At 36.2% G+C, this 17,272-nt stretch overlaps 2 protein-coding genes across 2 annotated transcripts; one reads left to right on the top strand and one right to left on the bottom strand.

The window, feature by feature from the left end:
- Positions 1 to 177: 177 nt before the first annotated feature.
- cfap43 (cilia and flagella associated protein 43) lies at positions 178 to 15,642 on the top strand. The gene is made up of 38 exons (XM_056257112.1): positions 178 to 264; positions 676 to 929; positions 1,064 to 1,160; positions 1,593 to 1,760; positions 1,881 to 2,031; positions 2,668 to 2,830; positions 2,967 to 3,046; positions 3,162 to 3,293; positions 3,519 to 3,635; positions 4,393 to 4,473; positions 4,580 to 4,728; positions 4,920 to 5,023; positions 5,604 to 5,753; positions 5,890 to 6,053; positions 6,145 to 6,312; positions 6,441 to 6,571; positions 6,722 to 6,893; positions 7,020 to 7,118; positions 7,923 to 8,000; positions 8,111 to 8,236; positions 8,806 to 8,910; positions 9,053 to 9,169; positions 9,343 to 9,522; positions 9,696 to 9,902; positions 10,158 to 10,247; positions 11,022 to 11,102; positions 11,204 to 11,329; positions 11,704 to 11,823; positions 11,970 to 12,077; positions 12,320 to 12,406; positions 12,497 to 12,585; positions 12,691 to 12,895; positions 13,015 to 13,127; positions 13,228 to 13,387; positions 13,538 to 13,702; positions 13,900 to 13,980; positions 14,156 to 14,309; positions 15,209 to 15,642. The coding sequence occupies exons 1-38, from the start codon at positions 236 to 238 to the stop codon at positions 15,382 to 15,384; spliced, it is 4,977 nt and encodes a 1,658-aa protein (XP_056113087.1). The 5' UTR covers positions 178 to 235; the 3' UTR covers positions 15,385 to 15,642.
- On the bottom strand, positions 15,472 to 16,632 carry sfr1 (SWI5-dependent homologous recombination repair protein 1). Its single transcript, XM_056257114.1, has 3 exons — positions 16,475 to 16,632; positions 15,932 to 16,264; positions 15,472 to 15,836 (listed from the first exon to the last, which is right to left on the bottom strand). The coding sequence occupies exons 1-3, from the start codon at positions 16,580 to 16,582 to the stop codon at positions 15,645 to 15,647; spliced, it is 633 nt and encodes a 210-aa protein (XP_056113089.1). The 5' UTR covers positions 16,583 to 16,632; the 3' UTR covers positions 15,472 to 15,644.
- Between the last annotated feature and the right edge of the window lie 640 nt (positions 16,633 to 17,272).

The following is a 17,272-nucleotide window of genomic DNA, read 5'->3' as shown; positions in this document are numbered from 1 at the left end:
CAAAAGGGCTTTACACTGAAGTCAAAAGTCATATTTTGTTAACGTTCAAGCAAGTCGTGTTACAAGACCATACAAACTACGCATAATATTATATTATGTTTCATATATGTATTATAATCTTAAAATGTAATGAATAAAATAAAACAAAACAATAAAATGTGTGAATTCCGTGTGCTATGGGTTGCTATGGAAACAGACGCACACACTCAGAGGGTGAGCTGCTTACGGATTGAAAATGGATGTACTGGGAAACTTGGAAGTTCGGTGAGTTAACGTTACGAATTATTTATTTGAGAAAACTTGGAAAGTCTTTAACATTGTTTCCGTAGCAGATAAAGATTTTTTAGCTTGTTAAGTTATCCTGTCTGGATAACACATTTTTGCATCATTATCCTAGTTAGCTAACAGTTACCTAGCATTGAGCAGAAAACATGCTCGAATATACACAGCACACACTGGAAATACTTTGTTATGATATAAAGTAAACTAAAATACACTAGAATCAACGTACTACTCTTACAATCTGGACAAAAAAACACCTAGACACAAACAATAAAAAAGCTAACAAAATATGTACAAATATTGTAACGTTAGTATTCATGCCATGATGAGAATACATAACGTTACACAAGATATGTAAATAATGCTGCTTTTATGTTTATTGCCATGTATAAGGTGGGTGCAAGGATTCACCAATGGCACATTTAAATTTGTCGACAAGAAAACAGCATGCTACACCTGCGGAGATTTCATTGTTTTCCTCAATGTGGAAACTAAAACGAGGAAGACTCTGCAGAGTCCTGCTTCTGGTATTGGGGCTTTTACAGCAAGTGGACATCGCAGGTGTCTTGCTTTCTCTGACCTCAGACTGAATCCTTCCATCTTTGTCTACAACTATCCAGAGCTTGAGCTAATGTGTGAACTGAAAGGTCAGCTATTTTTGAGTTGCACCTTGAACAACAAACTCCTAGAGCTGGTTTGGGACACACACAATTTTGTAAACATGTAAAACAATTTTTAACATGTAAAACTATTTAAAACTTGTTCTCTTTTATTTTTTTAGGTACAGCTCAACTGGGCTATACAGCTTTGGCACTGTGTGATACTGGCCCTTATTTAGTCAGTTCTTCCTCCATACCTGATCAAACCATCACGTTATGGTAAAATTCATGTATATATATATATATATATATAATATATATTTGAAGACCCCCGATGCAAAAGCCTCTAAAAGCCACCTAGGCCTATGTCAAAAATGAGATAATAATATTGAGTGAATGCTCTCCGCACATAGTATATTCATTAAATGCTTTTACTACAAACTCAATAAATCCCAGCCTCAGCCCATTCAGAAATGTCGGTACTTAGGTAGAAACCTATACATAGGAGCCTGATAAAAATGTTAATATTAAAGAAAAATGTTTGATGGACTTCGATGCTTTTACATCTGAAGTCTTCATATATATATATATACATACAGTATATATATAATACAAATACAATAATTTTATTTACATTAGTCTGAGATTTGCTACAGAAGTTATTTATATTTTACATTACAGTTTTAATATTATTAATTCATATCTTTTTAGGAACTGGGAGAGTATGATTCCACTTTGTAGCCATCCAATTTTGGGAGAGGACATCACAGCACTGGTTTTCAACCCCATGAACTGGTGTCAAATTTGTGCTGTAAAATCTAAAGCTCTTACCATCTGGAATGTTGAAAGATGTGGCAACTATCATTTGATGAATCCTAGGTAGAGTGTGTCTCCAGCAGATGTCATTGTTATTTGCACATGTATTTCATATGCCGATGGGATCAATGCACAGAAATTGTTAATTGTACTCATTATATCTTCTTTATGTTTGCTTGGCAGTGCTGTCGATCTCCCCGCCACTGATGGTTCAGCTATTGAGTGTGAAGCAAGCCCGTCTCATATGCTCAGTGGGAAGCTGACCCACTTCAGTCCTCAGATGCCCACTTCAGCTGTCGCTGGACTGAGTGGAGACAAAGCTGACGACTTTGTGGTATGGGCTGTGTCTTTAGTTAGAAGTGTGTTCTCATAAACCATTAGTTCTCCTGAAGGGTAACACTTTATTTTAAGGTGCTTGTAATAAGCAGTAATTAACAGTTAATAAGACACTTATAAGACCTTATAAGATGCATATAAGATGCATATAAGCATTAACTAATGATAATAAATAAATAAAATTAAATAATACATTTCTCAAGTATCAATACATTGCACTTTTAGAACAGCCAAACAAACATAAATGGTAACACAAACTCCCAGTCCCTTAAAAATTGACCTTCCCAAGAGGGAGTAGTTTCCCTGATCTCTTCAGGGCCTGGACCTTTAATTAACCCTTATATGAAGTAGTTAATGCTTATATGCATCTTATATTCATCTTATAAGGTCTTATAAGTGTCTTATTAACTGTTAATTACTGCTTATTACAAGCACCTTAAAATAAAGTGTTACCTCCATTTTTCAATCAAAACAAAAGTATAGACATTGGTTTAATCAATGATCATTTTTAATCAATAAAATTAATTTGAAGTAAGACTGCTTTTCTATGGGAAAGATCATCAAAATCAAAAAGTTCGGACTACACTTGATTTTTGTGAAAGTGAGAGCAAAATATTTGTCTTTGTCCCAACAGCCTTTGAAACGAATAAAAACAAAACTGTGTCCAAGTGCCATCTGCTGGTCAACTTCTTCGGACCTATATGTTGGTTGCAAGGAAGGTTTCCTGCTTTGTGTGAATCCTGACACTTTGCTTGTCTCTGTCCTGTATAAACCCCAAACTGAAGTAACCAGCACAGGTAAACTTATACTTGATACATATCAAATTAGAACATTATTGATTTCACTATTGACATTTTTGTAACTAGTATACATTTTAGACTTATATAGTTCCTTTTTTTTTTAATTGCATGTCATTGTAATTTTACATCACAGATGACAGTGAAACATCACTACAGGAGGGCAGTTTCCAGAGCTTAGCACTGCTGGACTGTAATCTCTTTGCTACAGGAATTGTAAGAAATGTTATTTATCTTCACCCTGATAATAGCCCTGAAACTAAACACTACTCTCTTTTCAAGTGAGGCATAATTTCAACCTGATTCAAGAGCATTTCCAAAACCATTACAGGAAGGCATTTTGCGAAAAATACAAATGAAAGGAAACAAATTAGAGGTATTGCAGACTTGGGCTTTGGATGAGGCAGCCTCGGCTGTATGCTTTTCCCCTGATGGTGAGACACTGCTGCTAACTTCTAACACAGTAAGTGTTATTATAATTTACTATAAAACCAGTGTATTTTTATGATTCATGCCACAGATTTATTATTGTAAAAACAGTTTTATGATAATGTACAAGATATTTGATCAAAAACCCATCATAGCCTTATATTTATGCCAGAATGCAATGCAAATCATAAAAAAAAAAAAAAAAAAAAAAATTAAAGACATTGATGAGAAACATATAAATTCTGGTTTTGCTTCACAGGGCTGTGTTTACAGATTCAAACCACTTCTGAAGGATACAATTGTCAAAGTCCTAGATGTCCTCTGTGGAGATTTTGTGGCTGTTGCTCCAATCTACACTGATAGAAGCATTTGTTTGGTAAAAGACCTTTGCAGTGTCAGTAGGTTAAAGGGATAGTTCATCCAAAAATGAAAATTCTGTCATAATTTAGTCACCCTCAAGTTGCTCCAAACCTGTATGAATTTCTTTCTTCTGCTGAACATATATTTTGGAGAATATGGGTAACCAAACAGTTGCTGGGCAACATTGACTTCCATAATATGTATTTAAATTATTATTATTTTTTAAATGGTAAATGGACTGCATTTATATAGCGCTTTCACAGACCCAATGGCCACCAAAGCGCTTTACAATTTGCCTCACATTCACCCATTCACTCACTCATTCACACACCGACGGCAGTGTCAGGCATGCAAGGCGCCATCCAGCTCGTCGGGAGCAGCTGGGGTTAGGTGTCTTGCTCATGGACACCTCGACACTTGGTCAGGTGGAACCGGGGATTGAACCACCAACCTTCTGGTTTGTAGACAACCTACATGAACCACTGAGCCACTGCCGCCCCCATAAATACAATGGAAGTCAATGTTAGGTTACTCACATTCTCCAAAATACCTTTTGTGTTCAGCAGAAGAAAGAAATACATACAGGTTTGGAACAACTTGAGGGTGAGTAAATTATAACATAATTTTAATTTTTGGGTTACTATCCCTTTAATTATTTTAAATAATAAATTGATACTATTAGAATAGTATTATTACAATGTAATATATATTAGATTACAAAAAGTAGAAATAAAATATTATTGAAAATAGCATCTGCATCTCCATTGTTGCAGTCAGTCAGAGAAGCAGGAGACGTACAGCTGTGGGTTCTGGATGATGGACAATGCATGGGCTCTATCTCTCTGCAAACACATGTTAGTGCTATAATTACAAGTTCTATATGAATCACACAGTACTTATTTTTCCCAAATCATAAATACACAAATCTGTGTATAACTATTTGGTATGACTTTACTTCAGGTGACCAGTATGGCATGCTGTCTCGTAGCGCAGTATGTTGTTGTAGGGACAGCCACTGGAGATGTCCTGTTTGTGGAGATGACTACAAAACAGAAGCCCAGACTAGTTCACAGAGTTCATTTCTACCATGTCCCTGTAGACCATTTAGTGTGAGTTTCTGAGCTCCAGGGTTATTTGTTCAAATTTTTCTTTAGAATTGGAGGAATCCCAGACAGCAACATCTGGTACGTGTGGAATCTAAGTGTACCAGATGTGTGCCGGATATGGGCCGACACTATTTTGCTTTCTGGGATGTGAACTGAATGTTGAGCATACTGTATAATATATATTTGTTCAACAGGTTTGATCAAGGTGGCAACTTCTTAATCACAGGAGCATCAGACTCACGCATGTTTGTGCTGAATGCAAGGCCATCAAAAGGATTTGAAGTTATTGGATGGATTGGTAATTTTTAGGGCAACGTATGCTTGTCATTCAAGTTTCGGTCAGTAAGATTTATTTTGAAAGAAATTAATAATTCTATTCAGCGAGCATTAAATTGATTGGGAAAAAACAGTAAATACATTTATAATTATAATAAAAGCGTTCTATTTTTAATAAATGCTGTTCTTTTGAACTTTCTATTCATCAAAGAATGCAGAAAAAATTGACCCTGGCTTCCACAAGAAAAAAAATTAAACAGTATGTTTTGAACCGTTTTCAACATTGATTGTAATAAAAAAATGTTTCTTGCGCACCAAATCAGCATATTACAATGATTTCTGAAGGATGATGGTCCATCACAGGAATAAATTACTTTTTGAGATATATTAAAATAAAGCAGTTATTTTAATAATATTTCATAATATTGCTGTATATTTGTTCAAATAAATGCATCATTGGTAAGCATAACAGACTTCTTTCAAAAACATTAAATAAATAAAAATAAAACCTACCTGATCCCAACATTGAATGGCAGTGTATTAACTTTTTTGCCTAAAGTTTTAAGTAATTTCTAACAAGTTGTATTAAAATTTTTTTTCAGAGGCTCCAGGTGCCATTGTAAGCCTTTCCACTCAGTACCAAAGGGAAAGCGGACAGGTTAAAGTGCTGGTGCTATGCAGCAAGACAGGGAGAGAAATCAATGAGGGAAATGTACTTCTGCTGCTGACGTTGTTTGTGCAACAGCTTACAGGTACATGGGGAAAAAACATGCCATAATTGAGGCTGGCATAGAAGCCTGGCTTTGCTGAAAAATTAGGAGAACAAAAGATAGACATTCAAAGTACATCACTCCAGCTCTCCTTATTATAATCTTGTGCCTTTTCCAGACTCAACAAGTTGTGTGGATGTCTACGGCCGTCTGCGTGAAGATGTCCTTCACAGCTGTTTGTACGAGCTCCCTCACGCACTTTGTTCTTGTGTCCTGGCCACAAACAAGATATTTGGTTACTGCCAACAGAGAAAAGTCTTGCAAAGATTCAGTATCCCTGAGGTGCAATAAGAACAGACAACACTCACAGCTTGATGACAGTTTTATTTTGTTTTTTGGCAGTGCTCCTAACTGCTTCTCATGTGTTATACAGAGTGGCGAAAAGCCCTCTAATGTGCTGGAAGCAGTTAAACTTATACCAGAGGAGGAGGCAGCGGGCCATTTTCTGAGCCCTGCATTTCTACAGCTCTCTCCACATCAAGCCTGGCTGGCAACAGTTGGCAGGGATGGACTGGTGCGCGTCTGTGAGATTTCAACAATGGTATTGTCTGTTACAATCACTCTCTACAAGTTCATCCATGTTTATGAGCACTGGGCTAGGAGCAACATGTTTCTCAGAAAATGGCCAAATATCTGAAGAGAATGTAAGAGTATGCCTTTGACATGCAGGACAGGTGTGTGCAGCTGCAGTGCCACTCATGTTGGCAGGATGGAGTCGGATCTGTTTGTTTCACCCCAGACAGTCAGACCCTCGTCACCTCTGGCCTGAGGGACGGCTCGCTTGTCTGCAGCAGGCTAAGGTGAGCTTGGGGTCTCAAAAAACATCAAACAGACAATATTACTATAGAACATTGATCTATAGCAATATTTTCTCTCTCTGGTCATTTTAAAATGCCCTTGAAACTGGACCTGAAGCATTTTTGTTTTTTCAATGCTTTTAAATTTAACAGGCTGAAGCTTTCTGGGTCTGGCAAAGCAGCTGCAGCTACCCAGTATGGTCAATCAATTGCTGATTCTTTTGAGTCAGTAGTATCCTCAGAGAACACTGTCCTCACCAAAATGACTGACTGGGATTCACAGACACAATCCTTTACCAGATGTGCCTCATTTCATACAGAAGAGGTATAGAAACACAGCGTTTTCTAATGTTTAAATAATAGGCACAATATTGTACCTGGTTTAGCAGTTTAACTGGGGAGATGTTCCTTGAGATACACAATATAAACTGTCACAAAATTCTCCCTGCAGGTCAATTTTAATGAAAAGATGAGTCATGAAGCTGAACAAGAGGAAAACTATTTTGCATCCCCAACTAGTTCTACATGGCTTGATGGGAAATTTGATGTGGTTAGTGCTTGTCTCTGAATTTATGTTATGTGTTGTTGTCTCATTTAATTAAAATGGCTGATCACAGGCCTCCAGGAGATAAAATTCATATGATTACAAAATATATTTATGGAAATAATTAACATGGATAAATGTTTACCACTGATGTGGTACTGGCAAAGGTGTTATATAACCTTATACACTCAGTAATAGTTATTATATTATTTATATTCATACTACTATTATTATTATTATTATTATTATAATCACCACAGTGAATAAATTGATAAAAACCCAATAAATTGAGCAAAACCCATAAGTTCAGTAAGATTAATACATTTGAAAGAAATTAATACTTTTATATTCATCAAAAATCATTTTTAAAAGTATCACGGTTTCTACAAAAATATTAAGCAGCACATGTTTTCTACATTGATAATGAAGATTGTTTTTTTTGTTTTGTTTTTTAGCAGCAAATCAGCATATTAGAATTATTTCTGAAGGATCATGTGAAGACTGGAGTAATGAGTGCTAAAATTTCAGCTTTGCCATCACAGGAATAAATTACATTTTAAAATTAAAATAGAAAACAGTTATTTTAAACTGTAATAGCATTTCACTATATTTGTACTATCTTTTTGATCAAATAAATACAGCCTAAAGACTTTATAAAAAAAAAAAATCTTACTGCCTCCAAACTTTTGAATGGTAGTGTATATTTATTATACTGGTTTCCACAAACATCAAAGAAGATGCTTAATAAATAGAATAACTGAAAGATAATCCATTACTACTAAGATTATGACTCTAGTGGTATCTCACCAGGTTCTCCAAGAAGAGATCCAGCAGTATGCAGAGATGAAGAAGAACCTAAGAAGAAACATTAAGGTTCTTCGTGACAGAGTAAGAGAAAGAATCCTCCACTTTTATTATTAATGTATATATTAAAAAAAAAAGTATTATTTAATTTGATTGTTGAAAGGTTCATCCTAATTGTTTCTGGCTCACTCCAGATCAAAGCTATGATGGAGGAGAATGAGAGTCTGGCAGACATGGAGAAACTGGAGCAACAGGAATTTAACCTGGATGTGGAGGAGCAACAGAGACTGCAGCTGGAGGGAAAGCAGGAGGTTACCAGGGTAAACATGACTGTTTACAGATGATTAGAGCAGATTACTTATATAGACATCTTTTTGGAAGCAGTTGTGTCCTAATAGTTAGAGATAGTTAGAGAGCCGGACTTGTAACCCGGAGTTCGCGGGTTCGAGTCACAGTACCAGCAGGAAATGTAGGTGCTGGGAGTGAATGAACAGCACTCTCTTCCTCTCTCATTACCCACAACTGAGGTGCCCTTGAGCAAGGCACCTAAACTCCAATCGCTCCCTGGGCACCGCAGCAAAAATGGCTGCCCACTGCTCCGGGTGTGTGTTCACGGTGTGTGTTCAATACTCACTGCTGTGTGTCCAATTGGATGGGTGCAATGCAGAGCACAAATTCTGAGTACAGGACACCATACTTGGCTACACGTCACACGTCACGCCACTTTTGTACAAACAAGCTTTTCAATTTATATACTAGAATTTCTTTCCCCTATAGTTCAACAATAATATCTTATGATTAGACTGTTGATACCTCATCAGATATTTATGTAAAAACGTATACATCTCAACTTGTGTGTGTGTGTGTGTGTGTGTGTGTGTGGTTTAAGGTGAGGAAGGAGATTGAGATGGAGAATCTGGCTAAGTGCTATCAGAGGGAGGTCTTGAAGAGAGAATGCTGGGACTCCATGCAAGTCAAAGGGAAAGCCATTAAGGTATCTGGTAGATTTTATGTGGGGGAAAAAACTTTGTAACAATATACACATCCATCAATTTCACCTGGCTTACCTGTAACTACTAGAAATACTATACAGCTGCCAACTGTGAGTGTCTTTGTGTGTTCTTCATTGCCCCCAGGCCTTTCATTCAGAAAATGAGGTGAAGAACTACCCCATGAAGGAACGCACTGAAAAGGAACTTGAAGAGCTTCATAGGGTCGAGACCACGAGGCAGATTGAACAGGAAGATTCACAAGTAAATGTACAGTGTATTACTCAAACAATAATGAGTCAGCTGTTGGAATGGATTCCTCCATAGCCTCACATGATACTGAACATAATGTACCTTGACGCTGGATACACAGTGTTTGTTTCTACAGATGTTAGATTCATAAAACCTGACACAAATAATATGAATATTCTTCATAGCTTCAAGAGGCGATTTTAGACACAATCTCTGGAGAGAAAAGGGAGGAGACGGCAGAAGACGACAGTCCTGCTCTGACTGGCAGTCTGAGTGCTCTTTATGGAGGCGTCAACCCTTATCTCTACAACCAGTTTAACTTACATGTCAGAGAGCAGAAAATCAACCAAATCACCTTGCTAAAGGTGATGACTTTTCTTGTTGTCTTGATAAACAACTAGAGTCAGGGCAAATCTTGTTTTATTTTTGTTTGCATCCTGTTTTAAGTACAGAAAATGTCTAAAGAGTAAAAAAAAAGGGGGTTCATATGGGTCTGAACTCCAATTAATTTGCTGTGTTTCATGGTTATTTTATGAAGGATGTTATCTACAAAGTGAAGAGCACATTCAACAAAGAATTTGAGGCAGTTTACAAGCAGAAGGAGCAGGAAATCAACCGTGTCAGAGAGAAGAAGAAGCGTATCTCTGAGATTATGACTGAGCTGGACCTAAGTGAGACCCTGTGGGAGCCTAATCTCACCGATAATGAGTGTCCTGAGAGAGCTCTTATTGTGACCGACTTAGAGGTAACTCAGGCACTCTGTATAGAAGATTTAAAATAATTCTAGGGTTAATCTAGGATTTATCTTACCTTTATTGGTCCAAGTCACCAGATGCATTGTCTAACAAGTCTGATATACAGTAGTAGACCCATTTTATATTTTTCAAATTGAAATACTTATATCATATACTTTATATCGTTTAAATAATGTAAACATGGCAAACACTGATTTATTATTGTGGACAGTGAGCCTGACAGGCGAATTCATGCGTGTTTCTAGATCAAGGTTGAGAAATACCTCACCCCTGAGCAGAAAGAAAAAGAAGAAAATCTAAGAGAAGAAGACAAACGGCAAATGCTTGCAGCCAAGGTATAACATTACTGTACCTCACAACAGGTGTGCTTTTAACAGTTAAACTATTTATTTTCACCTTATAACTCATGTTTAACACAACCATTCAATTTAATTTTAGTCATATCAGTTTAATAATTGAGTAATAATTGAATAATTATTCAGTAATCAGTTTTTAATATATTCATTATATATTCATATAAAAATTCTTGATTTTATAAATTTATACACTACCGTTCAGTACGATTTCTTTTTGAAAGAAATAAATTAACACATTTATTCAGTAAAGATGTGTTAAATTGATCAAAAGGGACAAAACATTCTCTTTTAAAACTTTCTAGAGATCAAAAAAATCCTAAAAAATATGTATTGTGGTTTCCAAAAAAATATTAAGCAGCAACACTGATAATAATAAGAAATGTTTCTTGAGCAGCAAATCAGCATATTAGAATGATTTCTGAAGGATCATGTGACACTGAAGACTGGAGTCACAAAAATAAATTTTATTTTAAAATATATTAAATATAAAACAGTCATTTAATTGTATTATTTCACAATATTCCTGTTTTTACTGTATTTTTGATCAAATAAATGAAGGTCTGGTGAGCATAAGAGACTTAATTTAAAAAAAAAATCTTACCGACCCCAAACTTTTAAATAGTATAAACCATTAAGCTGCTATCTGAAAACGGTCTTAAATTTACAGATATTGTAATGATGCAGTGTGTTACTTGGATATTTCAGTATTCCAGTATATTAGATGATAATAACTGTTCTGCATTTCCATTGCAGTCGGACAAAATGAGAGATCAAGCGCTCAATGTAATGATGGGTGGAGTTCTGGAGCTTAAAAAAGAGGATGTGTTGAAGATGGTGAGATGGCAGAAATAATCTTATTGGAATGTATAAACTTATTTATCAAAAAGTACACAAAGGCATTGGAAAATAACATTTAAGATATGCTTATTTCATAGGAAGTACCTCAGCCTGAGTTCATGTCTAAACCTGAAGTACAGTGGACAGAAGACGAGAGAAAGAGCTTCAAAGAGTTTGAGAAAAAAGCAAAGGAGCTCATAGAGGAGCAGGAGAAATACAGAAAAGTATGACTTTGATCACATTACACTTAAAAGGATCGTTCACCCAAATTCTGTAGGTTTGTACTGTCAAGCTTTGAAAATGATTTTTTTAAAGCACCATAGAAGTATCATAAAATGTATCCGTACAATGCTTATACTATATTACAGATCATCTGAGGCCATTCAATAACTTTTTTGTGAGGAACAGATGTCACAAAATCTTATTTGCAGTCAAGTATATTCAAGTTGCTGCTTCAAAATCCATTCACAGTATATGCAAAAACCAATGGTCATTTGGCATCATTGGTGTCAAATCTGCATTTTTGGATAACTATTCCTATAAGCAATCACTCCCTTACATTTCAAATCTCTTTAAAACAAAGTCACTGTTTCCCTAGACACTGGAGACAGAAATGAAGAAACTGCTGACATCTATTAAAGAGGCTACCCAGATGTTTGACGAAAGACTCACAAAGCTGTTTGAAAGGAAGGTGAAATCAGAGATGGTCATATACCAAGTAAGATGATACAATACATCATTACATTTTTGCATGTCACCTTTTCAGGGGCGTACTGTGTACAAATAACATGCCCTGCTAACAATGTAGTCATGTAACAGTAACTGCTCATCTACTACTATAGATTATGATTTTTTATCCTTCAGGAGGAGCTCAAGATTGCAAATCTGGTTCACTCCATTCAAACCGAAGAAGAGATCCTCAGCAGAGAGAATCAGTTGAGCCTAAAACTTGAGAAGGCACGAATTGTAAAGGTGATCTTTGTTTGTATGTAGATATTCTGTCTTTTATCATTTATTCAGCCGTGCTGTTGTCTGTTTACAGTAACTCTATGTCAGAAATTGGCAGTTATTATTTGTTATTAGACAATTATAATGTTCCTGATGATGAGACAACAATTTCAGGCAAGAACAAACTTGTGTGGCACTGTAATCCATTCCTGTGAGGCTTGTTTTGTACATTTTCTAATGTATGAGTCACCTCTCTTTCCTGACAGAATGAAATTGGGGAAGAACTGAAAAAACACAGGGAGACCGTTGATGAGTTTAGAGAGGTGTATGATAACACAGTCGCTGAGGACAAAGTGAGATTACGAAAATATCATACATATGCATGTCCATAATGTTCTCACCAAGAAAGTCTTATTTTATAAACCCTTTTCCTTTTTTACAAGCTTCTCGACAAAGGATTTCGCAAAGAGTTTTATGACATCCCTGGACATATAATTGACCAGCTCTATAAGCTTTACAAACGCAGACCCAGGTATTATTTCAGAGAAGTTGCAACTTCAAACATCCATATGCATAAGACAAGTGTTTGTCTAGTATTAATTACCTTTGAAAAGAGTAAAAAAGCGTTGTTTGACAGGGTTCAGAAGATAAAAACTCAGACTGAAAACAACCCGTTTAAAGAGGGGGCGCTGTTAGGAACAGCACCATCTGATGGACTCTCTCTGATGATGAAGGCCATGGAAGAGTTGGACGCTCCAGAGAACATGCCGGAAGGATTAGATCCAGTCGTTTGGGAAAGGTTTTGTCTGGCCAGACGGGCCAAAGTGGAAAGTGAACAAAAGGTGAGAATGGGTAGACGTGATGCAAAGAAACTAAAAAATGTCCCCCAAATCTTAAGCTGAGTTCCTCATAATTTATAATCAAAAACTGTCTGAGAAGGGTTTTACGTTGACTCGTGTAGGTCAAACTAAAGGCACTGACCCTGGCGGAGATGCAGGCTTTTCTTCAGAGGAGAACAGATGAGGACGAGAATGCTCAACTTGAAATCAAAAATCTCATTGATGAACTCAATGGGTGGGAAGAACAGTTCATTATATAAATGAAGGATATCACTGGAAATAAGATGTTATTGAGAATCTGTGGGCAAATAATTTCATACCTAATATTGTCTTAGCCTTTGTGAAGAGAAGATGAGGTTTCGACTGGACAGCATGGTGCAGATCCTTCTACAGCAAGGCCAGGTGGAAGTGGAGGCTGGAGACTTCATTGCTGACTATACCGATGCTCTGCTGATCCATCGCGGAGTAATTGAGGACCTGAACAGCACCATCAGGGTAAAGAGTACTACTCATCAAAATAAAACCTAAGGGAACATTGTCTGATAAATTCACAGATAACTTATCTGATTCTTTGTCAGTTTATGCAACTATTCAAACATTTCTTCATTCATTCATTAATAACTTGTAAACTGATTTATCAATCAGGCGTTAGGAGATCAGAAGATTGCCAGCATGGTGGAGTGTAAAGACTTCCGCAAAGGAATCATACAGCAGGAGTGGGATCACAGGAGAATGAGAATGGAGCTGGAAGATCTCAGCAACAAAGCCAGAGACATACAGACCCTGCGCATCACTCAGGAGATTCAAGACGTATGGATTTAATCTTTAGTCTTTCATTTGAAGTAATCTTGATTGAAAAAAAATCTAGTAAAAATTGAAGAGGAATATGATTTAACAGATCTAAGACAAGAGGACACTATAGCTCAGGATTACCTTTGCCTGTGAAACTTTAATGATATAATATTACAATTACAAATATTTGTTTCTTTGTATTTTTCTCATGTCAGTACCTGACTGAAACAAGTAATGACAACATGGTGTCAAAGCATCTCACAACTCTGGAGAGGACCATAGATTTACAGGAAACGGTAAACTCGCTCATTACTTTTCAAGCACCTTGCAAAGATAATAATCATAGAGTAACTTAGCCAGATGCTTATTTCTCAGCACAGGCATTCCCCAGTTGTAAATTCAGTCTGGATGATTACATTAATCAAATTCAGTGGCAGATATAAATGGGTTTTTTTTTCACTCTTGATCTAGACTCATCAAAAGAAAATTGAGACTTGCAAGAAACAGATAAAGCACCTGAACAGACAAGATGCACAAATGCAAGAGAAGAACGCAGCCCTCGACTTAAGAATAGCTGACATGGAGATAACTGTTGCAGAGAGAAGAAATATTGTCGAGGCCGTTGGTAAATTACTTTATATCTTGCTACTTTAAAGAAAGTAACAATTTGGTTTTAGCAAATATAGATTACTTGGTACCATTCAAAAGTTTGGGGTCAGTAAATTTCTCTTTTTTTTTTTAGGAAGAAATTAATACTTTGATTTAAGGACACATTAAATTGTATCAAAAGTAAAGACAATTATAATTTTACAAAAGATTTATATTTAAAATTAATGTTGTTCTTTTGAACTTTCTATTCACCAAAAAATGCTGAGAAATGTAAACAATAAGAAATGTTTCTTGGGCACCAAATCAGCATATTAGAAGGATCATGTGACACTGAAGACTGAAGAGTAATGATGCTGAAAATACAGCTTTGTCATCACATGAATAAATTACATTTTAGATATATGAATATCTAATTTAGATATATTTCTCAATAGTACTGTTTTAACTGTATTTTTGATCAAATAAATGCAGCCTGGGTGATCATAAGCATAAGAGACTTATGCCACGTTCCAGGCAACCCGTAACCCGTGTTTTTTCAACTCGTAACTGGGAGTACATCGATCTAGTACGAGTTCACGGATGGGAAGTCACGGGTTTGACTGCCATTCCAGTGCACTTTCACGGGTATAAGGTTGGAAAAACACGGGTTACAGGTTGCCTGGAAGGATGTACTCCCAGTTACGAGTTGGAAAAACACAGGTTACAGGTTGCCTGGAACGCGGCATTATTTCAAAGGCATTAAAAAATTACTGACCACAAACATTTGGACAGTAGTGTAAATTAACCTATTGAATTTAATTCATTTTTTAAAAGATGCATGATTTGTACATTCTGTTCATGGTCAATGAAAAAGGCCCAATAACTGAGTTTTGAGCCAAAATATAACATTTTTATTTATTTATATATGTTAACCAGCAATGGGAGATAACAAGAAGACAGAGGCAGAGAAGAACTACCAAGATATCATCTTGAGAAAGAAGCTGCTGAACATAGTTGGAGCACAATCTGAAGAGATACTCCTACTGAGAGCAGAGGTTGAGAAACTGCGTATGAAGAACTTCCCATCTCTTTCTAAACTACACTACAACTGATTTAGGATACATAACAGATTTATTATTTCAGCTTTTGGTTGAAAAATAAAATTTTCAACAGACAGACATGACAACACAAAAAAAGTGTAATAAATTACAATACAGTTTAATAAACCTATCAAAATTCACACTGCAATGTCGTATCAATTCCACACATAATCTGAATATTTTCTCAATCCAAATGTTTTAATGAATAACCAGGTCTGAAATGGCATGTTACAACCGGTTTAACAGTGTGAATAAAATTAATATAATGACTTTTAGGTGTCCGTGAATTCTTCCTCTGTCCTATCAAAGTGCAGTAACTTGTCATCTAACCCAAAGTTGTCTATAAGCTGAGACAGACTAGTTTGTTTTCCCTCTGTGGGTAATTCACTTTGCAATTCATACAGCACAGACTGAGCACAAGATCTCCATTTGTCTATGAGCATCTGCAGCCGGGTCAGGTCATTCTATGGGGAAAGACAGAGCAAAGAGAAACACTTCAACAACACCATTCTTTGCTTATAGGTTAATGCCAATGCCAATACTTAATTTAGATGTTTACCTTGTTTCTATACATCTGGACCATCTTTAATCTTCTCAAGGTTTCTGATCTCTCCTTCACTGCTTTTCTAATCTCTTCACATTGCTGAATCGAGTCGTTTGGTGCAGTCTCAGCTGTGTGAACGTGTGAACAGTCTCTTTGCTCCCTCATATCATTCTGATTGACATCAGTATCAGTCTCTCTTTCCTCAGTCACGCTGTGCTTTGTGTCTCCAGGTTGTGAAGTCTGTGGTTGATTGTCATCTTCAATTTTAAGGCGTTTAACCACACTAAGGGGGGATCTGAATGTGTGTCGTGCTCTTTTTAACTTCTCCTTCAGTGAGGCACTCATGGACTGAAGTAAAAAACAAAACAACTGTCAACAAAGTATCAACAATAATCACAAAGACAAGTACGTCTTGACGGAGTACAGTCAGTGATTGTACAGTACAGTGTTTTTGTGTGTGAAAAATTACAATGGTGTACGAGCTAACATTCTTTGCTAATGTTAGCTTCGTCTGAAACCAAATATTAGAAGAGCCAATAATCTGTAACGTTAACTTACCGTGGTTGCGCTGGACCTACTTGAAGAAGACTGGGCTGTATTCGGTGTAGTTTCATTAGCTGGTGTCACTGTCAGTTTTATCGGGGTTGTCTCCATGATTGACATCATGTGAAATCGCTATGAAAAGGACAAAACGTCTAACGTTACATAACTCTACACTGACAAAATAATATATCCGTTTTGCTGGTGTAAAAATTTGGAAAGCAACACTATATACATCTGATTTTTCATCTGTAAAGTGATCACTGATCGGTAGGCAAATGTTTTGAAATTGGTGCAAGTTCCATTTACTTCGTTGTCATTTCCGGTCCGTCATACGTCATTGTCATGATCAAGAATCATGGGAAATGTAGTCTAAAATAACTGTTTTTATAAAAGTTAATAATAAGATACATAAATGGAAGAGATATGCAATTATTACATTTCTAGTCTCTTTCTTTTAGTATAAAAATTATTGTTAGAATCCAGCACCTCATATTTCATTTATTATTTTTAATTCACAAAATAACAGAAAATCTACAGGCTACTGTGCAAAAGTCTTAGGGCACACTAGTATACTAGTATCATTCATGTTTTTTTATTCAACCCCATGGCTGTTCTGTCTCTACTGGAAATATTTTCTGTCTTGTTATAACTTGTGAAGTCATAATTGTTTAATAGCTGTAGACTCATGCACTCTCACATTTTCCCTATTTGTCTTGGGTCTAATACACTGGTCAGAGAGAGAGACATCCATTATCTTTTGTGACTCATGTGCATTTTGTATCATCAGGGTGTGGTCAGTGGGGAAAATACATC

This window comes from Rhinichthys klamathensis, unplaced genomic scaffold (assembly GCF_029890125.1).
Source record: "Rhinichthys klamathensis goyatoka isolate OS25496 unplaced genomic scaffold, OSU_Roscu_1.1 h1tg000135l_1, whole genome shotgun sequence".
NCBI classification, from domain to species: domain Eukaryota; kingdom Metazoa; phylum Chordata; class Actinopteri; order Cypriniformes; family Leuciscidae; genus Rhinichthys; species Rhinichthys klamathensis.
Note: the sequence above shows the minus strand (reverse complement) of the source record. Positions and strands in the feature narration are given on the sequence as shown.